The sequence below is a fragment of the Acanthopagrus latus genome, chromosome 7, assembly GCF_904848185.1.
Source record: "Acanthopagrus latus isolate v.2019 chromosome 7, fAcaLat1.1, whole genome shotgun sequence".
In the NCBI taxonomy this organism is placed as follows: Eukaryota; Metazoa; Chordata; class Actinopteri; order Spariformes; family Sparidae; genus Acanthopagrus; species Acanthopagrus latus.
This window is the reverse complement of record NC_051045.1, coordinates 8,323,248-8,338,205: the sequence shown is the minus strand read 5'-3', so window position 1 is coordinate 8,338,205 and position 14,958 is coordinate 8,323,248. Positions and strand designations below refer to the sequence as shown.

The 14,958-nt window shown below is 39.7% G+C and overlaps 2 protein-coding genes and 2 long non-coding RNA genes across 11 annotated transcripts; 3 read left to right on the top strand and 1 right to left on the bottom strand.

The window, feature by feature from the left end:
- The first annotated feature begins 495 nt into the window (after positions 1 to 495).
- LOC119022612 lies at positions 496 to 2,515 on the top strand. Of its 2 annotated transcripts, XR_005076003.1 has the most exons (4): positions 573 to 704; positions 1,208 to 1,353; positions 1,678 to 1,782; positions 2,301 to 2,515. It is a non-coding gene; the product is annotated as an uncharacterized LOC119022612 (long non-coding RNA). The 2 variants fall into 2 exon arrangements; XR_005076004.1 differs by lacking the exon at positions 2,301 to 2,515 and having other exon boundaries at positions 496 to 578; positions 1,678 to 2,280.
- Positions 696 to 2,891, bottom strand: LOC119022613. Of its 2 annotated transcripts, none has more exons than XR_005076006.1 (3): positions 2,770 to 2,891; positions 1,231 to 1,340; positions 696 to 1,091 (listed from the first exon to the last, which is right to left on the bottom strand). It is a non-coding gene; the product is annotated as an uncharacterized LOC119022613 (long non-coding RNA). The 2 variants fall into 2 exon arrangements; XR_005076005.1 differs by having other exon boundaries at positions 696 to 1,086.
- On the top strand, positions 2,814 to 8,477 carry lemd1 (LEM domain containing 1). 6 transcript variants are annotated; one of them, XM_037103678.1, is made up of 11 exons: positions 2,814 to 3,159; positions 4,878 to 4,980; positions 5,101 to 5,239; positions 5,341 to 5,407; positions 5,617 to 5,664; positions 5,801 to 5,956; positions 6,164 to 6,250; positions 6,371 to 6,463; positions 6,602 to 6,682; positions 7,015 to 7,088; positions 7,751 to 8,477. In XM_037103678.1, exons 1-11 carry the CDS (start codon positions 2,965 to 2,967, stop codon positions 8,061 to 8,063), a joined length of 1,356 nt encoding a protein of 451 aa, XP_036959573.1. In that variant the 5' UTR covers positions 2,814 to 2,964; the 3' UTR covers positions 8,064 to 8,477. The 6 variants fall into 6 exon arrangements, with proteins under 6 accessions (XP_036959573.1, XP_036959575.1, XP_036959574.1 ...); XM_037103677.1 differs by having other exon boundaries at positions 2,816 to 3,159; positions 5,101 to 5,244; positions 5,343 to 5,407; XM_037103680.1 differs by lacking the exon at positions 5,617 to 5,664.
- Positions 8,478 to 8,603: 126 nt separating this feature from the next.
- On the top strand, positions 8,604 to 13,767 carry pm20d1.2 (peptidase M20 domain containing 1, tandem duplicate 2). The gene is made up of 13 exons (XM_037103670.1): positions 8,604 to 8,943; positions 9,089 to 9,175; positions 10,312 to 10,547; positions 10,663 to 10,749; positions 10,861 to 10,994; positions 11,175 to 11,294; positions 11,462 to 11,537; positions 11,627 to 11,688; positions 12,065 to 12,143; positions 12,235 to 12,306; positions 12,410 to 12,575; positions 12,667 to 12,766; positions 13,136 to 13,767. Exons 1-13 carry the CDS (start codon positions 8,619 to 8,621, stop codon positions 13,263 to 13,265), a joined length of 1,674 nt encoding a protein of 557 aa, XP_036959565.1. The 5' UTR covers positions 8,604 to 8,618; the 3' UTR covers positions 13,266 to 13,767.
- The last annotated feature ends 1,191 nt before the right edge of the window (positions 13,768 to 14,958 follow it).

Below are 14,958 nucleotides of genomic sequence, written 5' to 3'. Positions count from 1 at the left end.
GCCCTTCAAATTTGGCCTCTCATGGTTCTCAGCCCCTTCATGTCGAGTAGATTTTTAAAAAGGATTTCAAGAGCATTCAGCCTCCTGACCGCAATAACTCTCTGCTGAATATCTCCAGACTTTGAACTTGGAAGTAGCAATACCAAACTTCAAGTATACAAGTAATAATTATCTGTGCAAAACAAATATGAGCAAGTCAACTCTCTGCCTTTAATGATTTTGATTTGAGACTTTTATATACTTTCATATCTAGTATATTTTTATTTTAATACTACACAGCAGGACCTATACATGCTTTGAATAACTGCGTAATGTCTGCCGGCCAACAAACAATCTGATTAATATAAAAAGGTGGAGAGATATATCAAAAATAGAGCTTCAAAATTGAAGGAGGCCAATCTTTTTTATTCTAATAATAAAACAGTACACGTGTTCTGATGGTTCCCAGTCAGACTATTCCAACCCACATATCTATTTGGAAATCCCCACTGAAAACAAATGTTTTTCTCACATCACCATGTGTTGATCCAGTCTAAAAACGGTACAGTTCAAGTTCACAGCAGTAAACAGAACAGCAGGTGATCAAGTCTTTTCAACTCAGACTCAAATATGACTGCGAGGGAAGTAAACACCTGCTGTCTTGTCCTTTCATATTTCCAAGCACATAGCAGCAAGATAGTGAAGTTGTCAACTAATTTAAAAGAGTATGTTTAGCTCTTTTGGAGGATTTGTAACATTACACACTGAGAAATCCCTCTCTTGTGAATGGAGTCAATTAGTTGTTTTATTTTGCTTTGCATGGTTATCATTTGGAGGATCTCTTAAAACAGAGATCTGTCTCATGAAGAGGGATGAATGCTCTAGTTCAGTTAGTACCAGATGTTAAGATATTCAGCTGGATCTAATAACCATGTTTTTGATAAAGAGCGCTATAGGTACCCATGATCCTGGTTTTCATGATAAACAAATCCTACCAGGTGGTTCTTCTCATTTCCTGTACTAAAGTACTGGAAGCCTGTTCCAAAAGGCAGATTTTTCGCAGCAAGTTTTTCCAGTGAACAACATGTTCGTTGGATCAGATGCCTGCTGTACTTGATTAGGGGAAAAGGGGAAAGGGGAAAAAAGTTTTTTTTAAACATTTGGTACCACCTGCTTTACAAACAATCACCTGAACCAATGTCTTATTTTGTTTTTTATCTATTAACAGGTGTTAGCAAAGACACTACTCACCACTTCTTCATACACAAGGTGAATGCATCACTTCAGTAAAAATGCAGCAGCAGCAGCAACATACACCGGTGACATCCCAACACCGACGACAACCAAAGCCAAAGTCAAACCTGGAAGTCAAAGGTAACGTTGGTTTGACTGGAGACATTTTTACTGTGTGAACTAACTTTGATATTTGTGGCTCCTGCTGGACTGTTTTCAGACAGGACATTCTTCTTACATGTCCCCTATCTGAGGTGGGACACCAAACCTCCTTGTTAACAAAATGACCAAAATGCATCCCAGTTGTTTACATGCCATCCATCTCTATCCCCCCTGATATCACTGATAGATGGGCTGCTGTCCAGGTATGGACCCAAATGCTATCATGTTCGGACGCGGACGTGTAATTTAAATTATTGAAAATTATAATATTTTTACAAAATGTTTTAATTTTAATGTTTGCAGTTTTTACAGCCTTTACATGACTTGAAGTCCAGGAAACTCACAGACCAGTTGCATGGCTTGGAAATCACTCATATGACACTACTCAGCCAATCAAATCTGAGTCTGGTGAGAATCCACATTTCGATAACTGTAACCTGTATCAATACACTGCTTAGCAATGTGAAATCACAAATAGTCAGGAAAAAGTAGCTGTTTTGGTATAATGACTACGTAGTCTGGAATATTTGTCTGCCTCGTTCTGGCTCTTTGTCTTTTTTCTCCTCATCTCACCTTCTTTTTGCTGTCAGTCAAAAAGCACACTCAACAGCAAGAGTATTTATAATGTGATAAGAGGTAGGAGGAAGGGGACAATCCATATACACTAACATTATTCTGATTGAATATTGGGTTACTGTCAGCAATGCAGTCAGGTAACATAAAAACCTCACTCTGACCTAAGCCTGGCTGTTTTTGCTGAGAAAAAAAACAAACGTTTTATCTCCATCTATGGTAAAACTGACATTTCGTGAGGGTCATATATGAAAGGCAAAAATAAGATAAATAAAATATTTTGTTCCCCTCAGAGGGAATGGGGAAAATGATAAAGAAAACTCTAATAATCAGTTATTATTATTATTTCTTAGGGATGCTGCGATGAAGAGGTCTAAAATCGTCTTTAACTTTTAGACATTCGGGCTACTGCTGGAGCTAGCAACTGGCTAATGTTACACATACAAACAGCTATACATGTGCATGCTCTGGTGCTAGCAGTGACCACGTATGAAATCACCCTATGGCAAGTCATTACGTCTATTTAAAAAAAGGCTTCTATTCAAAAATAAAATTAAATAATGAATTACATTTGATTAAATGATTGGGGTTTTTTTTTGTTTTTGTTTTTGTTTTTTACCGGTTATTAGCTGCAGCTCACAAAATAAGTAAAATAGTTTACCAAAGAAATACTTTATCATTTTAAAAATAAAAAAAGTTTTTTATGAATAAATAAACTTCCATTAATCGGTCTTAATTCAAATGTAAGTAATCAATGGCAAAGATGGTTAGACACATTCATGCTAGCTTGTATGTTGTCTCAGTGACGTATGTAAAGCTTACTACTTGGCTGTCAATCAAGTCATCAGGTGCAGCTGTTCCCAGTTCAGTCGTTGTGATTCACAGACCACAGGCAGGGGGGTTTTCTCCCAGCAGCTTCTGTCGGGCCGACGTTTTGTTTTTACACACGAAACATAAAGAAAAAAAAAGCGAAGCAACTGTTTTTAATCTCTTTTTTTCCCGCGCCGTCCTTGTGGCATGCCGCTGTTTAAGGAGGACCCTGCTCACCTCTCCAAGTCTCGACTCAAGTCGGATTTGGTCGCCCACAATGTCGCGCTGCCACCTGCCAAGAGCAGAAAGGAAGTTTACGTGGAGTTGCACTTGAAACACGTCGACCAGAAAAACGCAGCGGATTTCTCCAGCGACGAGGAGGATCAAGGAGAAGATGTGGCAGTGAGTTTGATCGAGCTGTTGGGTGTTTTGCGGTCAGAATATTCACACAACTGACCTTTTGCTTTCAATCAGAACTTGACTAAAAGTTTTTTTTTCCTTCTCTAGTTGCTTGGCATGTCTGAGAAAAAAACAACAACAACAAAACACCCATAATTCACTGTCACATCTTAACATACGTTGTTGTCTTATCAACAATGCTGCCTTCACTGACATCAACCATTATATTTGATAATGAGAGGTTGTTTTTGCATGATAGACTCTGGCATGGAGGGAAGCTAACCCACGCTGCAAGGTGAACAGCTGTGGAGCAGAGGAGGAGGAGGAGGCGGAGGGGGGATATATGGGTCACTGAGCTTCCTGAGGTCCCCTGACCACTGAGCCACCAGCTGTATAGTTGGTATAGGTTTACATGAGACGCTTGGCGGCTGCCATTACAGTCAGTGTACATGTGCTTGGAACACCTGTCACACTCACTTATCTTCTCCAGGCAGAGCAGCAGAAGTCTGGAGGTTGTTTCTGTGCTGTGTCATGACTGTTTGGACAGACTGTGTTTAGTCTGCGTGGGCAAAGCACCCGACTGAAGATCATCTGTTCAAGATGTGCACCCTGGTCCATAAACTAAGAGAAACAGCTGAAACATTAGTCACTGTATTGGTTCAGTCAAGAACTGATATCCCTCTTGTATGGAATAAGGTGCTGCTTTTTATTTTGTTTTGATGTAAACAACTAGAATGGCATCCTTTAATTCACTCGAGCCTGATCTAATCTCACAACCTGATCTGTTCCTTTTAACTGGATCTGTAGTCCGGGCCGAAACTCATCCTCCATCCAAGTTTCGTGGAGGTCGGTTCTGTAGATTTTGTGTAATCCTGCTGACAAACCAACCAGTAAACAAACTAGGCCAACAGGTTATCAAACTACCTCCGTCAGGGTCCCCTTTAATTCAATCAAGCCTAATGCAGTATCAAATAAAGCACATTAAAGTCTGCTAGATCATAATTTTTATTTGGATAGGCGTTAAATGGACCTTACTCACAGATACCAGCCCCCTTAATGTGGCAGATTTTTTCACCAGGCTCCATGCATAATTCCCTGATTAAATTATCGATCTTGCAATGTTTAACAAAGTAAGAAATAAATCTGGCATCCATCCCTTTATCCTGATCTTCACCATAATTCAATGGGGGGTCTCCTCTGGGCGGGGAGACCCGTCCTTCTTTCAAGATTTGTGGAGATTGATTTAGTTTTTTTTTTTTTTTTTCTGTGTTATCCTGTTGACAAACCAACCAACCGGCACACAAGCGGATAGGGGTGAAAACATAATCTTCTTTGCGGAGGTAATAAATCAGATGTCTCTTTGTTTACGACTGTTGGTCAGGCATAACAGCCAATTTCAAGATGTCACCTGATGCAACCCTTTTTCTAAACTATTAATTGAGAAAATAATTGGAAGATGTCACGGTGATAATGGTTAGCAGGAGCCCTGTTTGTAGTTGAGTGGTTATCGGAGGGTCACTTTGAAATATTGTCGGGCTTCACCTTACTCTTGATTTGACTGTTGTTTGTTTTACATATTCGTCTGTGGTTTTTCAGAATAGATGACACAAAAATCAGGAGACCCTTAAAATACACAAATTAAATGAATATTAAACAGATTTGGAGCTACATGCAGTCAAGCTGCAGCTATTGTCTAATTTCAGCTAATTTTGTCTTGTAAGGTGGAGGAGGAGGATGCAGAGGTTCTTGACCCATGTGGTTTGACGGATGATGACCTCAAGGCTGCACTGCTCAAACATGGGTTTAAAGCTGGACCCATAGTTGGTAAGACAGCACTTCAGACTGTTCTGAAAATGTTTTTTTTTTTTTTTTTTAAATTGTAGAAACAGGATTCTGGTCACCATTACTAAATTTGTGTAAGTAAGTATGGTCTGTCTTTACAAGCCTCCACCAGGGCCTTGTATGAGAATAAACTGAGGAAGCTGCTTCAGCCTAATGGGCACGAGCGTGTGAACGGACCAGAGAAAGATGTATTATACTCGGACAGTGAAGAAGGAGAGGAAGAAGACGAAGAGGAGGAAGAAGAAGGTATGACCAGGAATACTGATGACCTGTTAGTCTAGATGTTTGTTTATTGTTATCAGATAATCATGTTCTTTTTTTCATATTTTCTGTGACTTGTACAGGTTCTGATGCAGCAACAGAAGAAACTGTTGAACAGCCAGTCCAGGTCCGACAACAGAGAAGCCAGGTGAGAAAACTGTAGAAGGTCTTAATACCTTTACGTGCATTATACGGAGCCTCTTGGATCTAACACTAACTATGTACTGCCTGTTTATAGATCATCTTTATCTGCATCTTTGCCATAAAATTGTCCCGACAGTGCCACTCGGTGGTCACAGGCTGCAACTTTAGGGGTTCTAAACGGAAAAGCACTTTATTATTTGTTTTCTTTCCCAGAATGGTGAATTTGTTTACCCGCAGTGCTTTGTACCTTCATCAAGGCTGGTAAATCTTACAGATATTCATAAACAGATAGTCCTATTTTTTTGTACAAAATTATTTCAACCTGATCCTCAGGAGACACTGATGTGTGTGTTTTTTTTTTTTTTTTCTTTGTTTGACTGGGTCTATCCTTTTGTAGCGTGCTCATGCTCCGAGAATCAGGGAACCTTGTCCCAAGCGGAATTCAAGGAATGTGTTAAAATCATCAGAGCGGAGTTGGTCTCGCTGCTCACAGATTCCAGCAGGAATTAGTAAAGCATCCTCTGTAGATCAACGCTCGGGATTAGGATCAGGGGTAGGCTGGTCTTATTTCTCTCGTGGATTTTAAGTTCTCTGCATTCCTTGTTTAGACTGACTTTACGGTGCGCACTTTTCAAGCCACAGATTGGATCTTTTTATTTGTCTTACAGTGATGGGTTTTGGTGCTCACTGGTGTGTATATTTTGTGATGAATAGTTGCATGTTTTTGCTGCCGTTAACATAATAATGTTCATCCTTGCAGGTTTCACAGGGATCACAATCAGCTGTGCCTAATGGTTGCTCATCATTTTCCTCTCAGGCCTTCAGCATCACTCAGATGGTTGAAGAGGAAAGTTAACTCCTTCCTAAAAAACCCACATTCACATTTTTACCATTTTTAATTTTTGTTTGTGAGTCATCACTGTCAGGGTTCTCATGCTGTATTGTACACTGTCACTTTAAACAACAGATGGAGAGTCAGAGGTCACTCATTTCTAACACAGATACAGAGAAAGAGCTGAATGGGAGCAATGTGCAGGAACGTTGGACACAATCCAACAGGGTCAGTAGTGCCCATTTTGTTCAGTGACACTTTAAGCTTAAACGTTGTGTGGTTGTTGGAGAGGTTTGCTAGAGGTGGGAGGAAATTCAGACCACAGAAATCCAGTGTTTCATAATCTGTTACATTTCTTTTCCTTAGCTGGACACGTGGATTGTGGACAAGCGCAACCGGTCCATGTACTACACTCCTGAGGCCTCCCCTTATAAACAGGAAATAAAGGCATAACCAATTTCTTGATGGGTTTTTACTTTATCTGTTCTTTATGTCCATGTCACTTTGATGGGTGTGTGTGTTTGCACGATCTACAAGAACACACTTTGTTTGGTGTAAATGCTTCCATAAGCAAGTGTTACATAACCCGAATTACACAATAACCTTAATACTTTATGTACTTTGTCAGTATGTCAATCTCTGCTCATTACATCAACAATCACCCTTACGCTTCATTTTTTTTCTACCTGACTTGCTGGACTTCCATCTCTGTGGGGACACTGCTGGCTGTGATGTATTTGTGTTTCACACTGTCAGTAATTTTGGCTTTCTTTTTCTAGCCTCCCCTGGAGCCTGTGAAAGATCTTCTCAATGACTTGTTTCCAGACACTCAGGTCACACCAACAGGGATCTAGTAAGTGCCACACCGACATTATAACAGTGCAATTAGAATGTCCTCACGGCTTTCTAAGTCATATATTCATGTTTCAGCCATCTCCCTCTGATGTCACAGGTGGGAAGCTTAAATGCTGGGATAATGTTGCGACTTTCACCATTTTCCGAATTATCTGCAAATGAAAAGATGATGGACAGTAAAAATCTGGAGGGGCACCGCACCATATTCAGGGTAAAATCACATGTTTGGTAATCTGTTAGCTGACATTAGCATAGAGCCATAGTGTTGCAATCATGTCTTGCAACACTGTTAAACAGAAATCTAGGAAGTGGCTGAATGCTAAGGTAAGGTAACGGGTTATCAAATATGTTGTTTTACTTGGAAATGGAGCTGGATTTTCCTCTGGATTTTCACTATCAACCAATCTGTTAACAATGTTTCTAATTCTTTATTTTTTATAGAAAAGCTGAAACACAGCAGAATGACATTTGAGCTTTCCAAAATGGCCGCTGTGTGACTGTGGTCTATTGTTGAGTGAGAATTGGATGTCACAGAATTAGATGAAATGTGAAGAAATAAAAGATGGGGGGTCGATACACAGACAACTAGCATTATGATTAATAGCAGAGAATTGTAACTGGATCGGCTGACACATCCTCTTTGTTTTTTGTTTTTTTCAGTGCAACACGTCGGAAACCCATCAAGGGTGCAGCAGGGAGACCTTTTGAATATGTGCACCCAGACTCCCCGGCCAGTCCCACGACCCTGGAGAGACGAGAACTGGAGCGCCGCCTCGTGCCCGTCCACATACAGATTTTCATCTTCCTCATTGTTGTGGTTCTTTTGTATGTCATTTATGCTTGTGTTGAGGAAAACTCGCTTAGTCCGTTTATGGCCTTACTAGATGGTCTGAACCCAGAGCCAGACAGTGAGGGGGAGCTCCTGCTTCAGGCTGAGGTACAGGACACACCAGCGCCCTCTGGAGAGGAGTAAATCTGGACTTTTTAAATTTCTCTGCATTGACTTACACATGCCGTATTTTGTTGCTGTTGTTTTCGTGGCCACGATGACCGTGTCCTGGGACATCTTCAGGAAACGCATATTGCTTTAAAAGTTCATAATTGCTTGTCTGTAATGGAGTGTCTGTTTGGGAACAAATCTCAACATCCAGTTTTACATGTTTATTTGTTATGGATGAAAGTTTTGTCAGTTTTGTGTAGTGACTCAAGACGGTTTTCTCATTTAAAACAATAATTAGAATGCTGTATGTTTATCTGTTTCATTAGCTAAATTGTGATATGTGATGGTGCCTTCTTCAGTGAATTTCTGTCATTGTACTTGTGTTTTTTTGTTTTTTTTATAATATATTTGAACCATATTTCAAAATAAAGGATGTTTTGCTTCATATATTTCGTGCAAGTAGTGAATGCATGGCGATATAAAAATCATTAGGGACCCTTCGTATATTTAATCACTTTTACCAGGCCACATGGCATAAGGGAGTAACATTACAAGTTACATTATTACTCCTCCTGCAGTCACAGGTAGATGAATGGTTGCTGTCAGGCCAGCAGGTGGCTCCCTTTCAACAACCCTCAGCTCAGTCAGCCTGCACACACCGTCAGCCAGTTCCGCTGTCACAACAACGCCACAATGACAGACTCGGGGCCGAGGTTCAAAATATTGAAGTTCCTAAAGATTATTATCTGTAGCTTCATCCTTACGCTGCTGCTGCTATTCACCGTAGCGTCTCTCAGGACTCTTTCGCTGGACGTGAACGTCGGACTCCAGCTCGCACGCTGGGAAAAGACAAACAACATCTCGCTGGACATAGACCACCGTCAGAGAGAGGAACTGCTCGCTAACTTTAAAGGTAATTTTTATGCTTGTTTAGCTTGTGAACTGTGACTAAATATGCGTTTCCTCCCGTGTGTGGGGGGGAAAAAAAGTAGGGAGCGGACAGAAACGCGGAGAAGCAGCCGCCACTGACAAAGAGTTGTTTCTGTTCATTCATCCAGAAGCTATCCGGATCCCCACGGTGTCATTCTCAGAGACGGAAATCAACACTACCGCCCTGCTCGAATTTGACAGGCTCCTCCGCAAAGGTAAACCCGGTGACGAACAGCGATTTGTCTTTCATGCTAGTAGTCGTGGGTGTGTAGTCTGAAACGGCACATGTCACATGACGTCTTAGCCGAGCAGCTCCAGCTGAGCGCTTGACAGCAAAACCCAGTGGTGTTTAATTGAGGTCAACACATGTACCGAGAGAGAGCTACGAGCTACAAACTTGAGCTAGCTTGAGCCAAAATGGTTACCAACGGTCAACGGTTCTGACAGAGGAGAGGCACTAACATTCCACATCTGTCAGACGCTCTTCATGGCTGCAAACATTCACGACATGTTCAGTGAGGTTTTCTTACATGTTACAGTCGCAATGGTGTCACTTTACAGGTGTCAACAGACGTCACCTGAGAACCAGACCGATATAATGGTTGGCTTACGTTATCCGCCGATACTGGCCTATTACATATACTTATATTGGTCAGTGTTGCCAGATCTTGCGAGAGAAACAAGCGAGGGGGCCTATGAAAACAAGCCCAAAACAAGCAAGATCACTACTCTTTGCACACACACATAAATATCACCCTGAATCCAGAAATGTATTGAATTGAATCATTGCATTTATTATTGTTTTTATATGTTATGATCCTTTTTTGTTTTAGTTCCAGGACAAACAATATGACATACAATACAATAGGAAGAGGATCGAGGAAACCCGTGACTAACAATATTTATAAGCGACTTTACAGACAAACAAGCCCAAAGTCACTTATAATAAGCGGACTTGGCAACTGCGATATTGGTATTGGGATATGGCCAGCCTTGGGATATGACGCGGAGTACATGAAACATATAACAGACACAGATAATTATGATAGAAAAAAAGATAAATGTATTCTGGTAAAGTTACAGAAAATAAGATGTAATTAGATAACATACATTCGGTATATAGAAAAAGGGGAGATGACGAACAGAATCTCAGTTTTTATTTACAGTCTATATCCTGTGTATGTGAGAATATTGTTTATTGTTTTATATATTAATATGGGTTTTCCCCCCCATATCAATATTGATAGCCTTGGTTGCATCCTCAGGGTTATTTTATTTCAGACTCGCATGTTTTTTGCAAACAGTTCTCATAGGCTGAGTGTTTAATCTTTTACCCTCCTTTCTGTGTCAGCCTTCCCAACAGTTTTTTCTTCAAGCTTGGTTCATCATGAATTGGTGGCCAAATACAGTCACTTGTTTTGGGTGCCAGGATCACAGCCTGACCTCATGCCATACCTGCTGCTGGCCCACATTGATGTCGTACCTGCCTCAGAGTCAGACGGCTGGGAGGCCCCACCATTTTCTGCGCAGGAGATAGATGACTTCATCTATGGTAGAGGGACCATAGATGACAAGAGCCCTGTAATGGTGAGAAATCAAATGATAACTTGTGTGATAATGGCTATACTAAATAATTGAGTTATATATTTATTCCCCTTTCTTTTGCCAGCAAGGCAAAACTTACATGTTGTATTTCATCCAGGGAATACTTCAGGCACTGGAGTACTTGCTGATAAAAGGATATGCTCCACGCAGAGGATTTTACATCGGCCTTGGTCACGATGAAGAGGTACTTTACCTTTTTATAAAACTTGCACTTTTTTTGATATTTTTAACTGAAAATAATAGTTGAGCCAAATATTTCTTTGAATGTCTGCATCTTCTGCTATTTGTTTTAAAGGTCAGTGGCTTCAAGGGGGCCATGAGCATAGTACGTGTCCTGAAGCAACGCGGTGTAAAGCTGTCATTTGTCATGGATGAGGGCCTAGCTATACTTGACGGAGTCATCAGTGGTCTTGAAGGACCTGCTGCCCTGTGAGAACCTGCCATGGTCTGGTGTCATGATCTTTAGTTTGTAGCTTTTTCATAGTAAAGTAATGTCACTGGCATAGCCTTGAAATCACACGTCTCCATTCAATTGTGTAAAATAAAATTTAGGTAATTGATTGACACTCATTTATTCTGTGTCTTTTTTTGTGTCTAAATGTTTTGTAGAATTGGAGTAAGTGAAAAGGGTCAAGCCACTGTAAAGCTCAGTGTGGCTATGCTCCCTGGCCACTCTTCAATGCCTCCCAGGGAGACCAGCATTGGGATCTTGGCTGCAGCAGTCAAAAGGTGAGAGGAACATTTTGGAACAAATTGAGAATGATGGCTCAATTAATTGAGCTGAGATGAATTCTGTTTCTCGTTGTACCACATATTTAGCCAGATTTTACATTTTTACCCCTCAACAAACAAAAAGCTTAACTCTAAGACTTACATTTTGTCATGCACTTCCTCAGGCTTGAGGAAAACCCCATGCCAAGATTGTTTGGTCATGGGCCTGAAAGTGGAACCTTTGAGCATCTGGCCCATAAAGTAAGTAGGACCAAGTATTTTTCTGTTACATAGCACAGATTTCACAATGTCTCCCCGTTGTTTCTCAGTTTCTCACTTTTTGACTTCAGTTTAAACTCCCAATGAAGTTGATAATGTCGAATTTGTGGCTGTTTTCTCCACTCCTTGGCAGGTAATTATATGCTAAAATTAATTCAATGTTTTCTTCTAATCATGTCTGTTAGAAATGATATAGTGCCTTGCAAAAGTATTCACCCCCCTTGAACTTTTCCACATTCTGTCACGTTTTAACCACAAATTTAAATGTATTTTATTGGGATTTTATGTGATAGACCAACACAAATTGGTGCATAATTGTGAAGAGGAAGGAAAATGATACATGGTTTTAATTTTTTTTTAAAAATAAACAACATCACGTTTGCCTATCATGTAAAATCCCAATAAAATACATTTACATTTGTGGATAAAACATGACACAATGTGAAAAAGTTCAAGGGGGGTGAATACTTTTGCAAGGCACTGTAAGTTAAGTTGTTTTTACTTTTCAGGGTTCTTGAAAGAAAACCAGACACTAATGCTTTTGTAAGGACAACCACAGCAGTCACCATGTTTAATGCAGGGGTTAAGGTATATTTATTTTCATAAAATCAAAAGAAATTCAGAGGAAATTGGATTTCAACTATTTAGATTTTTCTTAAAAAACTTTTCGACCTTGTAGGTGAATGTCATCCCTTCCCTCGCTGAAGCTTACGTAAATCTACGAATCCATTCAGCACAGTCATTACAAGAGGTACTGTCAGAAATTAAACCTTTTCTTTTGAGCATTCTTGTTGTTCACTTCTCTGTCTATCAATATTCTGAGTTGATAAGAATATGGGTACTGTTTCATCCAGGTCCTAGACCTCATCCAGTTGACAGTAGGGGACCAGCGAGTGAAAATGGAACTTGTTGATGGGTTTGACCCTCTGCCTGTCAGCTCTAGTGATGAAAAATCCTTTGGCTTCCAGATCATAAAGAAAACTGTGTTGGACATGTTTCCAACAGTTACAGTCGCTCCAGGTAGAATTCACATAGATTTGATAATATAATGTTTTTGTTATTAATGTCAGAGTTTTCCACAATTGTTATGGTATAATATTTTAATGTGCAGGTATTTGCATCGGGAACACAGACAGCCGACACTTCAAAGACCTGACCAATGATATTTATCGCTTTGCACCCGTCTGGTTTAAACCAGGAGATGCTCAGAGGTAAGAATCTAATATGTCTAATACTGAATAAAGTCTCACCACAGTGGTCATTATAGTAAACTGCCTGTCTAAAATAATTTCTGTAAGATGGAAAGGTAACCTTTTGGGGTAAGAGAGCTTTCTGGTCACACGGTTACATCAAACTTTTGATGCGATGGCGTTACCTACCTGACCTGTGCTGACTTTAAGTTCCTCTTGAATCATTACAGTAAGAAGTTCTATAAAAAAAACCTAATACCTCTTTTAATTCTCAGCGTTTGTAACTGCAAACCATTATGCAAGAATAATGACATATAACTGAAAGGAGGTAATGCATTTTTCTTTCTTTTAATATACCATTAAAGAAACATGTTTGTTTCTTTTTCTTAGATTCCATGGCATCAACGAAAGGATTTCCAAAAAGAACTATGAGGAGCTTGTAGTATTTTACTCCAGTCTGATTCAAAATTGTGACATTCAGAAGCTTCCCGAGCCTCACAGCTCTGTCCATGAACTCTAAGGAATAGGTCATAATACTTGCAATTCAAAAAAACTGTTCTTGTTAAATTTCAAGAGCATGCAATGGGACCATGACTTACTGGTTGTCACTAATTTTCAAACAAAATTACGTGATACTGCATTTTAGAGCCAAAAGGTGAAATTTTCCAAACAACAGTCTCTTGTAAATCTTCTTTGATGACAAACAGTATTGATCTAGTTGGGATGAAACGAGTCTGAGATAACTATGTGGAAATCCTCTGCACATGTGATTAAGATTTTGTGGTAGGCTGCTGGGGTAATTTTTTATTTTTTTTAATTGTGAATGTATAATTGAATGAAATGATAAGACTGTGGTACTAAAACATTTGAAAGTTCGATGGTAAACTTAATTTAAATGAAATCACTACAAACATATTTTTATATAAAAAGATGCTTCTTACTGTGGAACTACTGAATTGTGAAAAAAATGTACACTGTACTTTGACTGACTCATTAAAATCAATACTGATTTGTAACACTGATTTAAATTTGCACACGATCGTGAGATGGTCATCACTTAAAAATTGCCATGTGATATATATATATAACCAGGACATTACACAATATACTTACAGAATCGCAATATTGGTATTGACAAACACAACAGGTTACTCATTTACTCTCAGGCTTGTGCTACCCAAGGGCGAGACAATCAACTAAACTTTTTTACAATTAACATAACAAGAGCAAAACACGCACAGAAGACATAACTTCCTTCTCCCTTTTCTGAGTATGTAACAGACGGAGTCAAATATAAACCAAAAGTAAGTATTCAAGGTCTGTGGGTTTTGTCTCTCTATTGTACCTTTTAGTTAGTCCCCTCGTTGGAGTTTTATCAAGAAGTCCAGAAGACGGTGTTCTTCAAAGTTCAGTTCACAGATTTTAAAATGAACTAATTCAGTTCATAGTTCATGATGCAAAATTTTGAACTAAGTTCACAGTTCCAAAAATGAACTAGTTCATAGTTCTTTTTTTTTTCAACATGTTGCTGCAAGCTATTATTTTTCAAAATGATTGCCATAGCCCATATAGAACCACAGACAGCAATTATTTTATCAGTTTTAACACTGAAACTGCAGCTCTCCGACAATATACTGCAAAATCAGGTTGTCCAGCTGCGGCTGGGAGATGAAGACAGCGGAGCTGCTACTGTACATCATTGATGTGATCTGTTTTAGCTCGCCGTTGCCGTGTCTTTTGATTTTTTATTCACTCGCACATACCTTGAAAGGCTAGCCGGGTGCTTTAGTTCAATCTGCAATTTCAGGTTTGCTGTTGACGTTTTTGATGTACGGAGTTGCTTCTTGAAACCCGGCGGGCAAAGTTTACACAAAAAGGTCAGATGTCCCACCTGGATCATCATTGACCTTTTCATAACATTGTTTTAAGTAATCATACAAATATGCCATGGTGGGTGCAGAGTCTGAGGTAGTGCTGCTGCCATCATTTGTTTTTGTCTCCATGCTTAGCATTGATGATGCATGCGACGGTGCATCTCTGTGGTGGCTGGTGTTGCCAGATTGGGGGTTTTTCCACTACATATTAAGGCCTGTTTATGGTGTGCGTTAGCCGGCTTTTTCGCCTGGAAGGCTCTATGGAAATCTGGCACTCTCTTCAACGAAGTTAAACTGTGAGAGAGCGAAACACCAGAATGAACACATTCACAGGAACGC

What these genes read in the sequence shown, in the direction of transcription:
- lemd1 (XM_037103677.1), top strand. Translation starts at nt 2,965, where the DNA reads ATGCCGCTGTTTAAGGAGGACCCTGCTCACCTCTCCAAGTCTCGACTC. An exon ending in CGAAGAGGAGGAAGAAGAAG is followed by an intron (nt 5,245 to 5,342) that starts GTATGACCAGGA and finishes TGACTTGTACAG; the next exon opens with GTTCTGATGCAGCAACAGAA. An exon ending in TCACTCAGATGGTTGAAGAG is followed by an intron (nt 6,251 to 6,370) that starts GAAAGTTAACTC and finishes TTTAAACAACAG; the next exon opens with ATGGAGAGTCAGAGGTCACT.
- pm20d1.2 (XM_037103670.1), top strand. Translation starts at nt 8,619, where the DNA reads ATGAATGGTTGCTGTCAGGCCAGCAGGTGGCTCCCTTTCAACAACCCT. An exon ending in TTGGCTGCAGCAGTCAAAAG is followed by an intron (nt 11,295 to 11,461) that starts GTGAGAGGAACA and finishes GCACTTCCTCAG; the next exon opens with GCTTGAGGAAAACCCCATGC. An exon ending in CAGCACAGTCATTACAAGAG is followed by an intron (nt 12,307 to 12,409) that starts GTACTGTCAGAA and finishes TGTTTCATCCAG; the next exon opens with GTCCTAGACCTCATCCAGTT.